Raw genomic sequence first — 14724 nt, forward strand, 5'->3', positions numbered from 1 at the left:
AAATGTGGGTATATGCATATGCATTCAGAAGAATCCACAAATACTGCATAGGGAAAAAAAATACCATGAATGTGTTTTTCTTCATATTGTGTGCTGCTGGTGTAAATTTATGTAAAGTATTTATGACAAAATTGAAAATATTCTGAATCTGAGCATTTTCATATTTTTTCAAATTCAAAATTGATTTCATTTTCACAAAATTGTTGTGCTAAACCAGGATCATTTTTGAGTGAAATGTGGCATTTTGTAATTATTTCTTATTTTCATAATCAGAATAGATTTGAGAAAATACTTTAAATTGCAGAAAATTTTTTTAAAAAAATAAGTAAATTTCTCGTTTCCTCCTAGTGTCTAGTGATTTATGTCAATGAAATACTTAGTGATATGGTATGCTGCTGATAGTAGGCGTTTTAAAGAATATTCCATTCCACAGTGCATTAGTCAATCAGATTGTGTCAAACTCTTGTCAGATTTCTATTTAGAATATTGCATGATTAGCATCAGTCTGTTAAGAAAGCTTCTAAATATTTAGAACTATGATTTGCATAAAATCCATACTGGGTTGTTAGAAAGATTTTAGTGCACCCACCAAATAAGAATCAAATCCTGTAAATGCAGCTTTCTGAGTATCCCTTGCTACTTTATTCTGGTAATATGAATAGCTAATTGATAAATTCAACCTGCCACCTTTATATAGACCAACATTTTTAATAACTATTTCCCCTGCAACCTTCAAAATTGTTTGAATTAATGTTACTGTCCACTAGATGTCACCATTCCTCCAGAAGTGTCCTGAAGAAGGGCACTAAGCTTGAAAGCTTCTCTCTCTCACCAACAGAAATTTGTCCAATAAAAGATATTATTGTAGATCGGTTCGGTCACAGAGACCCCCTTTGGGACTGTTACCTGACGTACTGAAACTACCTCTGAGCTTGTTTTCCCTGTCAGCTTGGGACTCCAGAACCCTGCCCTGTTGAGACAGACAACGCTAGTCTGCTGCAACACAGCCCCAGGACTGAACCATGTCCCCAAGGCTGCAGGCTTTAACTGAAAACCACTCAGCAGGTCACCTCGTTCCAGAACCAAGACACCCAGCTCCCAATGGGATCCAAACCCCAAATAAATCCATTTTACTCTGTATAAAGCTTTTACAGGATAAACACATAAATTGTCCGCCCTCTACAACACTGACAGAGAGATATGCACAGCTGTTTGCTCCCCCAGGTATTAATCACTTACTCTGGGTTCAATAATAAACAAAAGTGATTTTATTAAGAATAAAAAGTAGTATTTAAGTGGTTCAGATAAAGTAAGTCACCAAGTAAAATAAAGCAAAAACATGCAAGTCTAAGCCAAATACATTAAGAAACTGAATACAGGTAAATCTCACCCTCAGAGATGTTCCAATAAGCTTCTTTCACAGACAAGATGACTTCTTAGTCTGGGCCCAATCCTTTCCCCTGCTACAGTTCTGTTAGCTCCTGGCGGTAACTAGGGGATTTCTCATGACTGCAGCCTCCTTTTTTCTGTTCCACTCCCCTTCTATATCTTTGGCAGAAGGCGGGAATCCTTTATCTCAATCTGGGTTCCCACCCTTCCTTCTAAATGGAAAAGCACCAGGTTTAAGATGGATTCCAGTATCATGTGACATGTTCATATATCCTGTGAGACTTCATTATTCACTGGCTGGCACCCAGGTATACAGGAAGACTTACAAGTAAACAGAGCCATTTACAACCAATTGTCCTAGTCGTGGGAGCCATCAAGATTCCAAGCCACCATTAATGGCCCACACTCTGCACAGTTACAATAGGACTTCTGAGTAAAAATTCGTATCTTTAGCTTCAGATACAAGAATGATACATTCATACAAATAGGATGAACACACTCAGTAGATCATAAGCTTTGTAATAATACCTTACAAAAGACCTTTTTCATAACGCATATTTCAGTTACATCATATTCACACTTATAAACATATTTCCATAAAACATATGGAGTGCAACATCACAATTATCTCATCTACCTTCTTTCTCACCATTCCTCCATGTAGAATCTATCTGAGAAATTGAACAGCTCACATGATTCATGGTTGGATACAAAGCATTACAGTTCTAAACCTGTTTAGAATCTGATGGTTGTTCAGCAACCTATGTGAAAAAATATGGTTGTCTCAGTCTAGTCTTAAGTGGACAAATTGCACATAACAAAAGCCATCATCCCACCTGGCATTCTTGTTGGCAGTCTCAACAAAAAAGACTGACTGAGGTCCTGATTCAGCAAAGCACTTAAGCACATGCTTTAAAAAAAAGTAGTAGTAAATACAACTGTACATTAATAACACTTAAAGAAAAATTTGAAGTGGCGTTTAACATGCAGATTTTGTTATCTCAATTACACAGTAATATGAAATGCACTATTCATACATGAGAAAGCTCAGTATAGTAAAACCTCTGTACACCTCAAACTTCTCTCAGATCCAGAATATATATCTAGATGGCCTAATCAGTTTACTCATTTGCACATAATATTAATATATTCAGATAGACAGACTCATCCAAGTTTCCTCATATCTTTCTCATCTTTTAGGAGTATGGTTTCCATAATAAAACTGTTATCAGGATTTTGATTGCCAGAAGTGAAATAGATTTGATGAATATAAGACGACGATACAAAGAGAGATATGGGAAATCTCTGTTTCATGACATCAAAGTAAGTAACTCTGTACTTTTGCATGTACACAGTACCTAGTTCAATAGCAGAGTTTCATAAATCCATATGAGAGCTTTAACACTAGCAAATGTTGAGTTAATTCTGAACCCTAATCTAATCATTTGATGCAAAGGCAGAAGTAGCAATATGCTTCCTGAACTCATGTTACATCAGTTCAGTGCCTCTGACTACTTTCAGTAAATGAACAATAAAGATGAGATAATATTTCCCACTAAATTCTAATCACACTTTCATATTATAGGCTGGATTCTGTCCCGCCCCCAGAACAGAACTGCCTGCTAGGCACTTTGCATAAAGGTGTTCCCCTACTGGTGCAGAATGAGTGGAGCAGCTCTGTGGTCTTCCTGCATAACTCCCTGATGCAGGGGTGAAAGTAACTTACAGGACATACTGGTACTGCCAACGTCCTGAGGGGGCACGGCCTCATCCGGAAGAGGCGGGGCCTCGACCAGAAGGGGCAGGGCCTCTCAAGATCTAAAGGCCCTGGAGCACTGGCTGTGGCTGGAAGCCCCACGGCCTTTAAATCAACCTGGGGCTCCCAGCTGCAGAGGTGGCTAGGAGCCCTCAGGGCTCATGGGCAAATTAAAGGGCCTGGGGCTCTGGCCACCGCAGAGCTCCGGGCCCTTTAAATCCCCACCACAGTTCCGTCTGCCAGAGCTGTGGGTGGGATTTAAATGGCCCGGAGCTCCCATGGCTGTGGGGAACCCCAAGACTTGCAGGGCTGGGGCCAGGATTTAAAGTGGCGGGGAACTCTGAGCCCTTTAAATTCACGCCCCAGCCCGGCTGCTAGAGCCACAGGCGGGATTCAAAGGGCTCTGCGCTGCCCGCAGCCGCTCTGAGCCCTTTAAATTCAACCTCAGCCTGGCCGCCAGAGCTGCTGGCCAGATTCAAAGGGCTCTGGGCTGCCCGCAGCGACGGGAAGCTCTGAGCTCTTTAAATCACAGACCCAGCCCAGCCACCGGAGCCATGGGTGGGATCCAAAGGGCTCTGGGCTCCCCGCTGCGGCTATATACTACTGGGAAAAATTCTAATAAACATTTAAAATGAGTCTGATGTCAGTCCCACTGAAGTATTGCCATTAACCGCAATAAAAGCAGAGCGGGTTCTGTGTCTGCAGGATCTGGTCCTTTATTTTGAGTTATTTTCTCAGAAACATGATCACTCAGATTTTAATTTGACTCACAATGATGTAGATCCAGAGTACCTCCACTGACTTCAATTCCTGGGAGTCAGTAGAGATACTCTGGCTTTATATCAGTGTAAGGGAAATCAAAATCTGTCCTACAGAGTGCGTTCGGTGTTTTTACATAGCAACCATCAGAAAGATCTATTTTTCTTGTACTGTCAGTCCCATATCGCCAGACAAGCATGAACTGTATTGTTAAATTCTTGTAAAATGATTCAGTACAGTAAATGGCTTTCCAATGTTTTTTATGATTTTTTTTTTGTTTTATCAGAAAATATCTAGGGCCAAGATTTTCAAAACTGATCAATGAATTTTCAGTGCCCAATTTGAGATACATTAAAAGGACCTGATTTTCAGAGCAGCCACCTTCTGAAAATCAGACCTTGTAGGTGTCTCAGCTTCTCCCCTCAACCCCCGCAAAAATGAGAGATCCAAAATTACTAATCACTTTTGAAAATCTTGGTCTAGAATCTTTATGAAGCATTGAAAGTCTTGTGCAAAACCCACAACTTCTTAAATGTCCTCCAGTCCCTAATGCACAAAAATGGTTTTCTTGGCCAGGCAAGAGGAAAAATTATCATCACAAAAAGATTCTTTCCCTTGCAGCATTTTGCTTCAGGACATTACGAGACAGCTTTACTTGCCATCTGTGCTGGTGATGCTGAAGATTATTAAAAGAAGAAGACAATGAATTTTGAAAGCTGTATGGATCCATTTTTAATAGAAATCCAAACCAGGCACATTTCCTATAACTATTAGTTATTCCTGCTCTCTGTAAAAAAGTGGATGAATCAATGCTAGATATTTTCTAACTTTAAATTTTTTTGAAAACAAGACAAGTGTACAAACTTGTTTTGTCAGGAATATGATTTTTCCCAACTTGTGAAGAAATGCTGTTACTGTGAAATACATTATCTAATGTAAAATTAATACAATTCTATTTAACTAAAATGTATGTGTATTATTTTGCCTTATGATGGGGTTTACAGACCCCACATCAAGGGAATGATGGAGCAGTACAGGAACAAGAAGGCACTGCTCCTCCACAGCTGCAAATCATGCTTCAAACGGAGGACCTGTTTAAAAGAGGACAGTGACAATCAGGGGGAGGGAGACAGTAGAGAGGCTGTCTGCAGGAAGGAAACAAACAAGACAGTTTATAGCACTAGGGACAGACGATCCATAGGGGAAGGGTGGACCATGGGTAAGACTAGTGCAGGTAAGACCTAACTGGGAGACCAGGGTAGTGAATGCTTTTCTCTCCTCTTTTCCCAACGAAGGGGAATAACTGGACACTAAAAAGCAAGATGGGAAGTCCCAAATGACTATCTGAATTGTTGAGGCTGTTTGAGCAACCCTCTGCTGGGATGAAAGCAGTGTGAGATCATGCCCCAAACTGAAGAGAGAACAGGGGAGGCTGGTCTAGTGTACATGCAAGAAGGAACTGAGACACATTTCACCCTTTCCCCTTTGGGCCCTGAGCCAGGACCTGCTGGAGAGGGAGAGCCTGGGTCCCCCTATTCTTCCCTTCCTTTTTGTCAAACTGGGAGAACCTGGGGAACACTGGGAGATGACTGACTGTAACTTGGCCATCAGTCCCTCAGCTTGCCTGGCAAGGCCATCCCAGGATTTTGGGGACTTTCAAGCCATTGCCTGCCAGCCCTCCAAGCACAGTTTCCAATTTTCACATGGTAAATAAGCACCCTGACTTTCACAATAAGTCAAAAATCAAGCTAAACCCATTTCAAAACAAGGCCAAAACAAGCCAACCCCTAAGAACCCCAACACTCTTATGTATTAGAGCCCCTCCCCCAAGGCGTGCAGTCTGGGACTGTGGTGAGCCCACTGTCCACCCCGACTCTCTCCTCCACCTTGTCCCTGCTTGCTGGGAGCTGATTAAAAAAAAGAAGCAACAAGCTACAAGCCAAACAAGCAACAAGCCAAGAACTAGCCAACAAGCAACTCACAAGCCAATTAAGCCAAAAACAAGCCCAATTTCTGTATTTTTTCCATGGGTTTGGTATGTCTGGGGCGCAGGTATCTGGGCAAGGAAGAGCCCCCACAGCTGGGCTCCGGGAAGGAGGGGGCAGAGAAGCAGGAATTGGGTTGTTGTAGGGTTTTTTTTAAACTCTCTACTCTTGGTGAACTTTTTGTGTGTGTCTGTATTGTTACAGACACACTTGCTGACAGGTATTTTGAAATAAATAACCCAAATAATTGAAACTGTTGTGATTATGTAGGGCTATTTTGACAATTTTGGAAATTTTGCAGAATTTTAAAATATTGTGTGCATAATTTTTAAATTTTGGTGCAGAATTTTTAATTTAGGGGCACAGAATTTCCCCAGGAATATTCTTGTCCAGTAAGGAACTATTCAGCAAGAATATACGTGGAATAATCTGAGCCTAAATCACTTTGGCCCCAATTCAGGAAAGCACTTATGCACACGAGTAATCCCTTAAGCACACGTGCTTAAGTGCTTTGCTGAATCAAGGCCAATGTATTGAACATTTAAATGATAAATTGCTCTTTTGGCTTTCCACTTATTCTTTTATATGACCTTGTTATTCCTCCCTGGGCTTCATCACTCCAGCATTTGCACTGCTATGAAGTAATGCTATAAGCAAAACCAGGTGTGTTTGAAGGAAGAATTAAAGAAAAAAATTCATATTGATTTTAAATAAATATTTTGTAAGCTGGCATACTGTACTCTAGGTATGAATTATTCTAAGCATTTTGGGGCCAGGGCAGGTTTTATTTTATTTATTTTTTTGCATAGCACCTAGCACAGGGTGGCCAACATGTGGCTCCAGAGCCACATGTGTTTCTTCAGAAGTTAATATGCGGCGCCTTGTATAGGCACCGAGTCGGGTGGGGCTGGTGCTACAGGCACCAACTTTCCAATGTGCTGGAGGTGGAGGGTTGCTCACCGCTCAACTCTTGGGCTCTGCCACAGGCCTTGCCCCTACTCCACTCCTTCCCACCCCCGCCCTCCCCTGAGCATGCCATGCCATCACTCCTCCCTCTCCCATCCCAGAGCCGCCTGTATGTCATGAAATACCTGATCGGCAGAGCTGCTGGTGGGTGGAAGGCTGGGCATGGGGGAGGTAGGGAGCAGGGGGAGTTGATGGGGGCTGCTGACTGTCTGTTACAGCTATCCCCCTATTCCATTTTGTTTCTTACAGCTGTCCCCATACTCCATTTTGGTTTTGTTCTCCTCCTGTGGGCGCCCTTCCCTGGCTGTTAAGTTGTTTACCAGGGCCACTGCCTTTCTCAAAAGGAGGGCCCCTTAAGTTGTTTAACAAGAGCCATTGCCCTTCTCTAAGGGTTGGCCACTTGTGCTGCGTGCTAAATGGGACCCCTGCCCTGTTCAAAGGGTTAGTCCTGTTATCACCTCGTTGAACCTGGGCTTGGTGTAGGGCAGGCAATGTCCAGAGCTGCAAGACCTATTGTGTTTTTAAGATCCTGGGCATGAGTCATAGGCCTCATGTGCTTTTGAGTCACCTATTGCACAGGACTCTGCCCAGACATGTTTCTGTGCTTAACCTGCAGTTTTTCCCTGTGCCTCCTCCCCTGTGACAGAGGGAGCCTATCAGGATTACTGGCGGGAAACTGCCTGAGTTTGCCTTTAAAAAGACATTTTTGAAACAAACATGAGAAAGGTTCCTGCATTGCTGCCTGGTCTGATCAGCCAGGGGTTTTGGGGGTCCTTCCTCCGCTCTCATTTTATTTTTGAGCATACCCCCGGTTTTTTAAACGCCCCCCCCCAACGAAGAACGAATTGCTCCTGACTATTGAGACTGTACCGAGCCCTCCTTGCTTCTGCCTTTGCTGCTGCCTTGGGGACTGGTAAGAATCCCTCTGTGAAACTTTCCCTACTTTTATTTTATTATTTTAGCTGCTGGCTCTGTTTCCCCAGCACACAGACTCAAGCTAAACCTTGGTCTGTGTCTTAAAACCTCTCTTAAACTCTGCGGCACTTTGCCGCTAAAAATAAGTTTGTGCTGCTGCTAAGCTCTGCTCCTGTGGGCTTTGCCTCGGGGCTCCCTGCTTTCAGCTGTATCCATTGCTGTAGCCACCATCCCTTGGCTTCCTTGTGAGCTGGATCCTGGGCACATACCACTCTGCCCTCTGTGACTTCCCCATAGCAAAAGGTGCACCATAGGTTTTGTTTTTTTAGTTTAATAAGTCATAGTTTGTTAAGATTGTAGAGCTTGTAAGTTCACCTGCCTTGTTATAGTTTACTGTTTTGTTGCTCCGTATAGTTGCTTGTTATAGTTTTGCTTAGAATTGTGATATTTGTTGTTTTGCCTAGTCGTTGGTTAAGATAGATAAGGTTTTTGCTGCTTAAATTCGTCTTCCCGCTGTCCCGATCTCTCCCTGAACTTTCCCGTGTCTGTTTTTCCCCCGCTCCAATCTCCCCCTCCATGTACTTCTCCGTGTCTATAGATAAGGTTTTTGCTGCTTGAATTCGTGTCTGTTTTTCCCCCGCTCCAATCTCCCCCTCTGTGTGCTTCTCCGTGTCTCCGTTATAACCCTTTGCCGCTTTTTTCCTTTGTTTTTGGTGTCCGCTTGTTGCTTAAACCTCTCTCTAGCCCTTCTTTACACTTCTCCGCTGCCCCTCCCCTACCAAAGATCACCATCACGCTGCTCCATTGTCCTTACCCTGCAGGGCTTCAGAGTCTCTTGCTGCTTCCAGCCGCACTCTCCTCTCATCAGTTGCTACTAATCATTCATTCCCCTCCCCCCTACACTCTTGCAGATTATCTGCTATCCTAGCCTCACAAATTAAGTCATTACTTTTCTTTTATACCGTTACATTGCATAATTTCACTTATCACCCATATTGTATTATTGCACTGTAATTCACATTTTACTTGTAATTATAACACCCCATTGGTTGCTTCCACTTTTCTGATATACTTTGTATTTGCATTGATACCATTGTGTTACATTGTGTATAAGGCCACTAACCACTTAATACATTCTATCTAAGATTGTTGACAATTTTATATAGAAGCTACCATTTTATTTTGCATTTCTTTTGATACGCATATTGACTGTACTGTATCTCATTGTGCTGAACCCCACTTACTGTATGTACCCCACTGTTAGAACTCCCTACACTGTTCAATAAGAACCACCCCATCGTCTATTGTAAACACCCCATCCCATCGTATTTCATTGTTAAATTCCCACCACTTCCTTTTTCCTTTAATAAAGAAATTAATTGGCACCCCACCTGTGTGGTCATTGCTCCCCAAGATCCCATATACCTGCAGGCAGGGACACTGACGTATTACCATGGCTCTTTGGCAATGTACATTGGTAAATTCTGGCTCCTTCTCAGGATCCGGTTGGCCACTCCTGACCTAGCACAATGGGTGGGTCTGCGGAAAATGGCAAATCTGGTGAGCAGGAGAGGTGACCCCTACAGACACTAGGATGTGAGGGTCATAGGGAACCTACACCAATTAATTATTGCTCTAGGCCAGGGGTCAGAAACCTTTCAGAAGTGGTGTGCCGAGGTCTTCATTTATTCACTCTAATTTAAGGTTTTGCGTGCCGGTCATACATTTTATTGTTTTTTAGAAGGTCTCTCTCTACAAGTCTATATACTATATAACTAAACTAGTGTTGTATTGTAAAATAAACAAGGTTTTCAAAATGTTTAAGCAGCTTCATTTAAAATTAAATTAAAATGTTGATCTTACGCCACCAACCCACTCAGCCCGCTGCTGGTCTGGGGTTCTGTTCATCTAGGCCGGCAGTGGGCTGAGTGAGGCCTGCGGCCGGGACCCCAGCTGGGAAGGGTCTGGCAGCCAGAACCCCAGACCGGCAGCAGGCTGTGTGGGGCTGGTGGCCAGGACTCCAGGCTGGCAGTGGGCTGAGCGGCTCAGCCCACTGCCGCTCAGAGGTTCCATCCTCCGGCTCCTGCCAGCTGGGATTCCAGCTGCCAGACCCGCTCAGCCCAGTGCCGGTCTGGAGTCCCGGCCCTGCCTACATACAGTGGGTACCTACCTTCTCCCTGGTTCTGGCCCATTCTCTTCCTCTCTCTGTACTGAGCTGAGTAGGAGTGGACCGAGCACAGGGCTGGGGGGTGAACGGTCTGGCCAGGAGCTAGAATAAAGGAGGAGGCTCAGGGTTGGGGCAGGAGGTTTGGGTGTGGGGGCACTTACCTGGGCAGCTCCCATGTGGTATGAAGGGTGCAGGTGGGAATGTGAGTGAGGTTGCAGGGGCTCCCGTTTGGTGCTCAGGGTGGGGGTGGGGATGTGCAGGGTGCATGGGATGTGGGGGGCTGGGGATGTGGGGAATGCAAGAGTCAGGGCAGACAGCTGGGGGCATATGAGGGGGGTGCAGGTGTCAGGGTAGGGGGACTGGGTATGTGTGTGGGTGCCAGTCAGGGATGTGGTCATGGGGGGGTGAAGGAGTCAACAGAGGGCTGGGTGGTACAGGCCTCAGGGCAGGGGCCTGGGGGTGTGTGGAGGTGCAGGGCTCAGGGCAGAGGGCTGGGTGTGGGGGGGTGGGTCAGGGCTCAGGGCAGAAGGCTGGGTGACTGCCCCCCCGAACCCCCAAGCCCGCCACTCCTTGTCCTGACTACCCCCTCCTGGGACCCCACCCCCTATCTAAGCCTCCCTGCCCCTTATTCCCTGACTGCTCCTCTAGGACCCTACCCTCTACCTGTCCCCTGACTGCCCCAACCCTTATCCATACTGTTATAACCTTAGTCCCAGATTTGGACCTTAGCGTCCAAAATATGGGGGTTAGCATGAAAACCTCCAAGCTTAGTTACCTGCTTGGACCTGGTACCTGCTGCCACCACCCAAAAAATTAGAGTGTTTTGGGGCACTCTGGTCCCCCTGAAAAACCTTCCCTGGGGACCCCAAGACCCAAATCCCTTGAGTCTTACAACAAAGGGAAATAATCCTTTTTCCCTTCCCCCCTCCAGGTGCTCCTGGAGAGATACACAGACACAAGCTCTGTGAATCCAAACAGAGTGAATCTCCCTCTCTGTTACCAATCCTGGAAACAAAAAGTACTTTCCTATTCCCCCAGAGGGAATGCAAAATCAGGCTAGCAATCCAACACACAGATCTCCCCGATTTCTTCCTCCCACCAATTCCCTGGTGAGTACAGACTCAATTTCCCTGAAGTAAAGAAAAACTTCAACCGGTCTTAAAAGAAAGCTTTATATAAAAAGAAAGAAAAATACATACAAATGTTCTCTCTGTATTAAGATGATACAACACAGGGTCAATTGCTTAAAAGAATATTGAATAAACAGCCTTATTCAAAAAGAATACAAATCAAAGCACTCCAGCACTTATATTCATGCAAATACCAAAGAAAAGAAACCATATAACTTACTATCTGATCTCTTTGTCCTTACACTTAGAAACAGAAGATTAGAAAGTAGAACTACTTCTCCAAAGCTTAGAGAAAGCAGGCAGGCAGACAAAAGACTCAGACACAAACTTCCCTCCACCCAAAGTTGAAAAAAATCCGGTTTCCTGATTGGTCCTCTGGTCAGGTGCTTCAGGTGAAAGAGACATTAACCCTTAGCTATCTGTTTATGACACGCCCCCCAAATTGCAGACAGTGGGGAAGCTCACTGGCGGCGATTTCCTTCTAGAACTTGAAAATAAACAGATTAATACAACACATACACCTTTACATATACTCCTAAGTATATAACTAACAGACTTCTACATTTTAAGAAAACTTTTTAACTACTGAATTCTGGGAAACTCTCACGGGAGAGTGCATCAGCTACTTTGTTAGAAGCTCCTGTGATGTGTTGAATTTTAAAAATCAAAATCTTGGAGAGCTAAACTCCAACGAAGAAGTTTTTTGTTGTTCCCCTTGGCAGTATGAAGCCACTTTAGTGCAGCATGGTCAGTTTGTAGTTGGAACCGCCGTCCCCAAACATATGGGCGTAGCTTTTCCAGGGCGTACACAATGGCATAGCATTCCTTTTCACTGACTGACCAGTGACTTTCCCTCTCAGACAGTTTCTTGCTGAGAAACACGACAGGATGGAAGTTGTGATCTGTTGCTTCCTGCATGAGCACTGCTCCTATACCACGCTCAGATGCATCCGTGGTTACTAGGAATGGCTTGTCAAAGTCCGGGGCCCTGAGCACAGGGTCAGACATGAGCGTTGCCTTAAGTTGGGTAAAGGCCTTTTGACACTCATCAGTCCACTTAACTGCATTTGGCTGGGTCTTTTTGGTCAGGTCGGTCAGTGGGGCAGCGATTTGGCTGTAGTGGGGTACAAATCGCCTGTAGTATCCGGCCAAGCCTAAGAAGGATTGGACCTGCTTCTTGGACCGTGGGACAGGCCACTTTTGGATAGCATCCACCTTGGCCTGTAGGGGGTTTATGGTTCCTCGACCCACCTGGTGCCCCAGGTAAGTCACTCTGTTTTGGCCTATTTGACACTTTTTGGCCTTAACAGTTAGTCCGGCCTGCCTGATGCGCTCAAAGACCTTTTCCAGGTGTAGTAGGTGTTCGGGCCAGGAGTCTGAAAAAATGGCCACATCATCGAGGTAGGCAACTGCAAATTCTCCCAGTCCAGCTAGCAGACCATCTACCAGCCTCTGGAAGGTGGCGGGTGCATTTCGAAGGCCGAAAGGAAGGACATTGAATTGATACACCCCCGCATGGGTGACGAATGCTGACCTCTCCTTGGCAGGTTCATCTAGCGGTACTTGCCAGTACCCCTTGGTTAAGTCTATTGTAGAGATGAACTGGGCACGTCCCAACTTTTCCAAGAGCTCATCGGTACGTGGCATTGGATAGTTGTCCGGACGAGTTACAGCATTTAGCTTACGGTAGTCCACGCAAAAGCGTATTTCCCCATCTGGTTTGGGTACCAGAACCACTGGAGATGCCCATGCACTGGTAGATGAGCGGATTATACCCATCTGTAGCATGTTCTGGATCTCCCGTTCTATAGCAGCTTGGGCATGAGGAGACACTCGGTAGGGTGGGGTTCTGATTGGGTGAGCATTACCTGTATCAATGGAGTGGTATGCCCGTTCAGTCCGTCCTGGGGTGGCTGAGAACAATGGGGCGAAGCTAGTGCACAGCTCCTTGATTTGTTGCCGCTGCAGACGTTCCAGGGTGGTGGAGAGGTTCACCTCTTCCACGCCACCGTCTTTTTTCCCGTCGTAGTAGACACCGTCAGGCCACTCAGCATCCTCTCCCTGGACTGTAAACTGACAAACCTGTAAGTCTCTGGAATAGAAAGGCTTGAGAGAATTAACATGGTACACTTTAGGCTTTAGTGAGGAATTGGGAAATGCTATGAGGTAGTTTACAGCTCCCAGGCGCTCTTGGACCGTGAATGGCCCTTCCCATGATGCTTCCATCTTATGGGCCTGTTGCGCCTTCAAGACCATAACCTGGTCTCCTACCTTGAAGGAACGTTTTCTGGCATGTCTGTCATACCAGGCCTTTTGCTCTTCTTGAGCATCCTTTAGGTTCTCTCTAGCAAGGGCTAAAGAGTGTCGGAGGGTGCTTTGTAGGTTGCTTACAAAGTCCAGAATGTTAGTTCCTGGAGAAGGCGTAAACCCCTCCCATTGCTGCTTCACCAACTGTAATGGCCCCTTAACCTCATGACCATACACAAGTTCAAACGGTGAAAACCCTAAACTGGGATGTGGTACAGCCCTGTAGGCAAACAGCAACTGCTGCAACACTAGGTCCCAATTATTGGAAAATTCGTTGATGAATTTACGTATCATGGCCCCCAAAGTTCCATTGAACCTTTCCACCAGGCCATTGGTTTGATGGTGGTACGGGGTGGCAACCAAGTGATTCACCCCATGAGTTTCCCACAGTTTTTCCATGGTCCCTGCCAGGAAATTAGACCCTGAATCTGTAAGGATGTCAGAGGGCCAACCTACCCTGGCAAAGATGTCTGTTAGGGCCAGGCACACAGTGTTAGCCCTGGTGTTGCCTAGAGCGACTGCTTCTGGCCATCGGGTAGCAAAGTCCACTAAAGTCAGTACGTACTGCTTTCCTCTGGGCGTCTTTTTTGGGAAAGGGCCCAGAATATCCACAGCTACTCGCTGAAATGGGACCTCAATTATGGGGAGTGGCTGGAGAGGGGCCTTGACCTGGTCTTGAGGCTTTCCCACTCTTTGGCATACCTCACAAGACCGGACATACTTGGCAACGTCCTTGCCCATCCCCTCCCAGTGGAAGGACTTCCCCAACCGGTCCTTGGTTCTGTTCACCCCAGCATGGCCACTGGGATGATCATGGGCTAAGCTTAAGAGCTTCCCCCGGTACTTAGTTGGAACCACCAACTGTTTTTGCGGCTGCCATTCTTCCCGGTGTCCACCAGAAAGAATTTCCTTGTATAAAAGTCCTTGGTCTATAACAAACCGGGATCGATTAGAAGAGCTGAGAGGCGGTGGGGTGCTCCGTGCCGCCGCCCAAGCTTTCTGAAGGCTGTCATCCGCTTCCTGCTCAGTCTGGAACTGTTCCCTTGAGGCTGGGGTCACTAGTTCTTCCTCAGACTGTGGACTTGGGCTTGGTCCCTCTGGAAGCGATGTAGGTGATGGGGTTGTTTCCGTTGCTGGTGAACCGCTCTCCGCTGGTGCACCTGAGGGTATTTCAGGCTCTGGCTGAGCCTTTTGGGTATGGCTGTCTTTTGCTTCTGCCAGTTCTGGCTCGCTGGCGCCCTCTGGCGTTGAGTTTGAAGATGTGGTTGCACTTGCTGGTTGCTGTTCCAGTTCCGGGCCTGGGACTGGAGGTGCTGTGGCTGTTTCAGTGGTTGGCATGGAATCCGGGTC

The 14724-nt window shown here is 45.8% G+C and overlaps 1 protein-coding gene across 2 annotated transcripts in view; it reads left to right on the top strand.

The window, feature by feature from the left end:
- The window catches only part of ANXA10 (annexin A10), a 45693-nt gene extending 40879 nt beyond the window's left edge, over positions 1-4814 (top strand). For both annotated transcript variants that reach the window (XM_050946181.1, XM_050946182.1), the window contains exons 11-12: positions 2590-2712; positions 4526-4814. In XM_050946181.1, coding sequence (XP_050802138.1) covers positions 2590-2712; positions 4526-4594 — 192 coding nt within the window. In that variant the 3' untranslated portion in view covers positions 4595-4814. The remainder of the gene's footprint in view (positions 1-2589; positions 2713-4525) is intronic.
- The last annotated feature ends 9910 nt before the right edge of the window (positions 4815-14724 follow it).

This window comes from Gopherus flavomarginatus, chromosome 3, assembly GCF_025201925.1.
Source record: "Gopherus flavomarginatus isolate rGopFla2 chromosome 3, rGopFla2.mat.asm, whole genome shotgun sequence".
Classification (NCBI taxonomy): domain Eukaryota; kingdom Metazoa; phylum Chordata; order Testudines; family Testudinidae; genus Gopherus; species Gopherus flavomarginatus.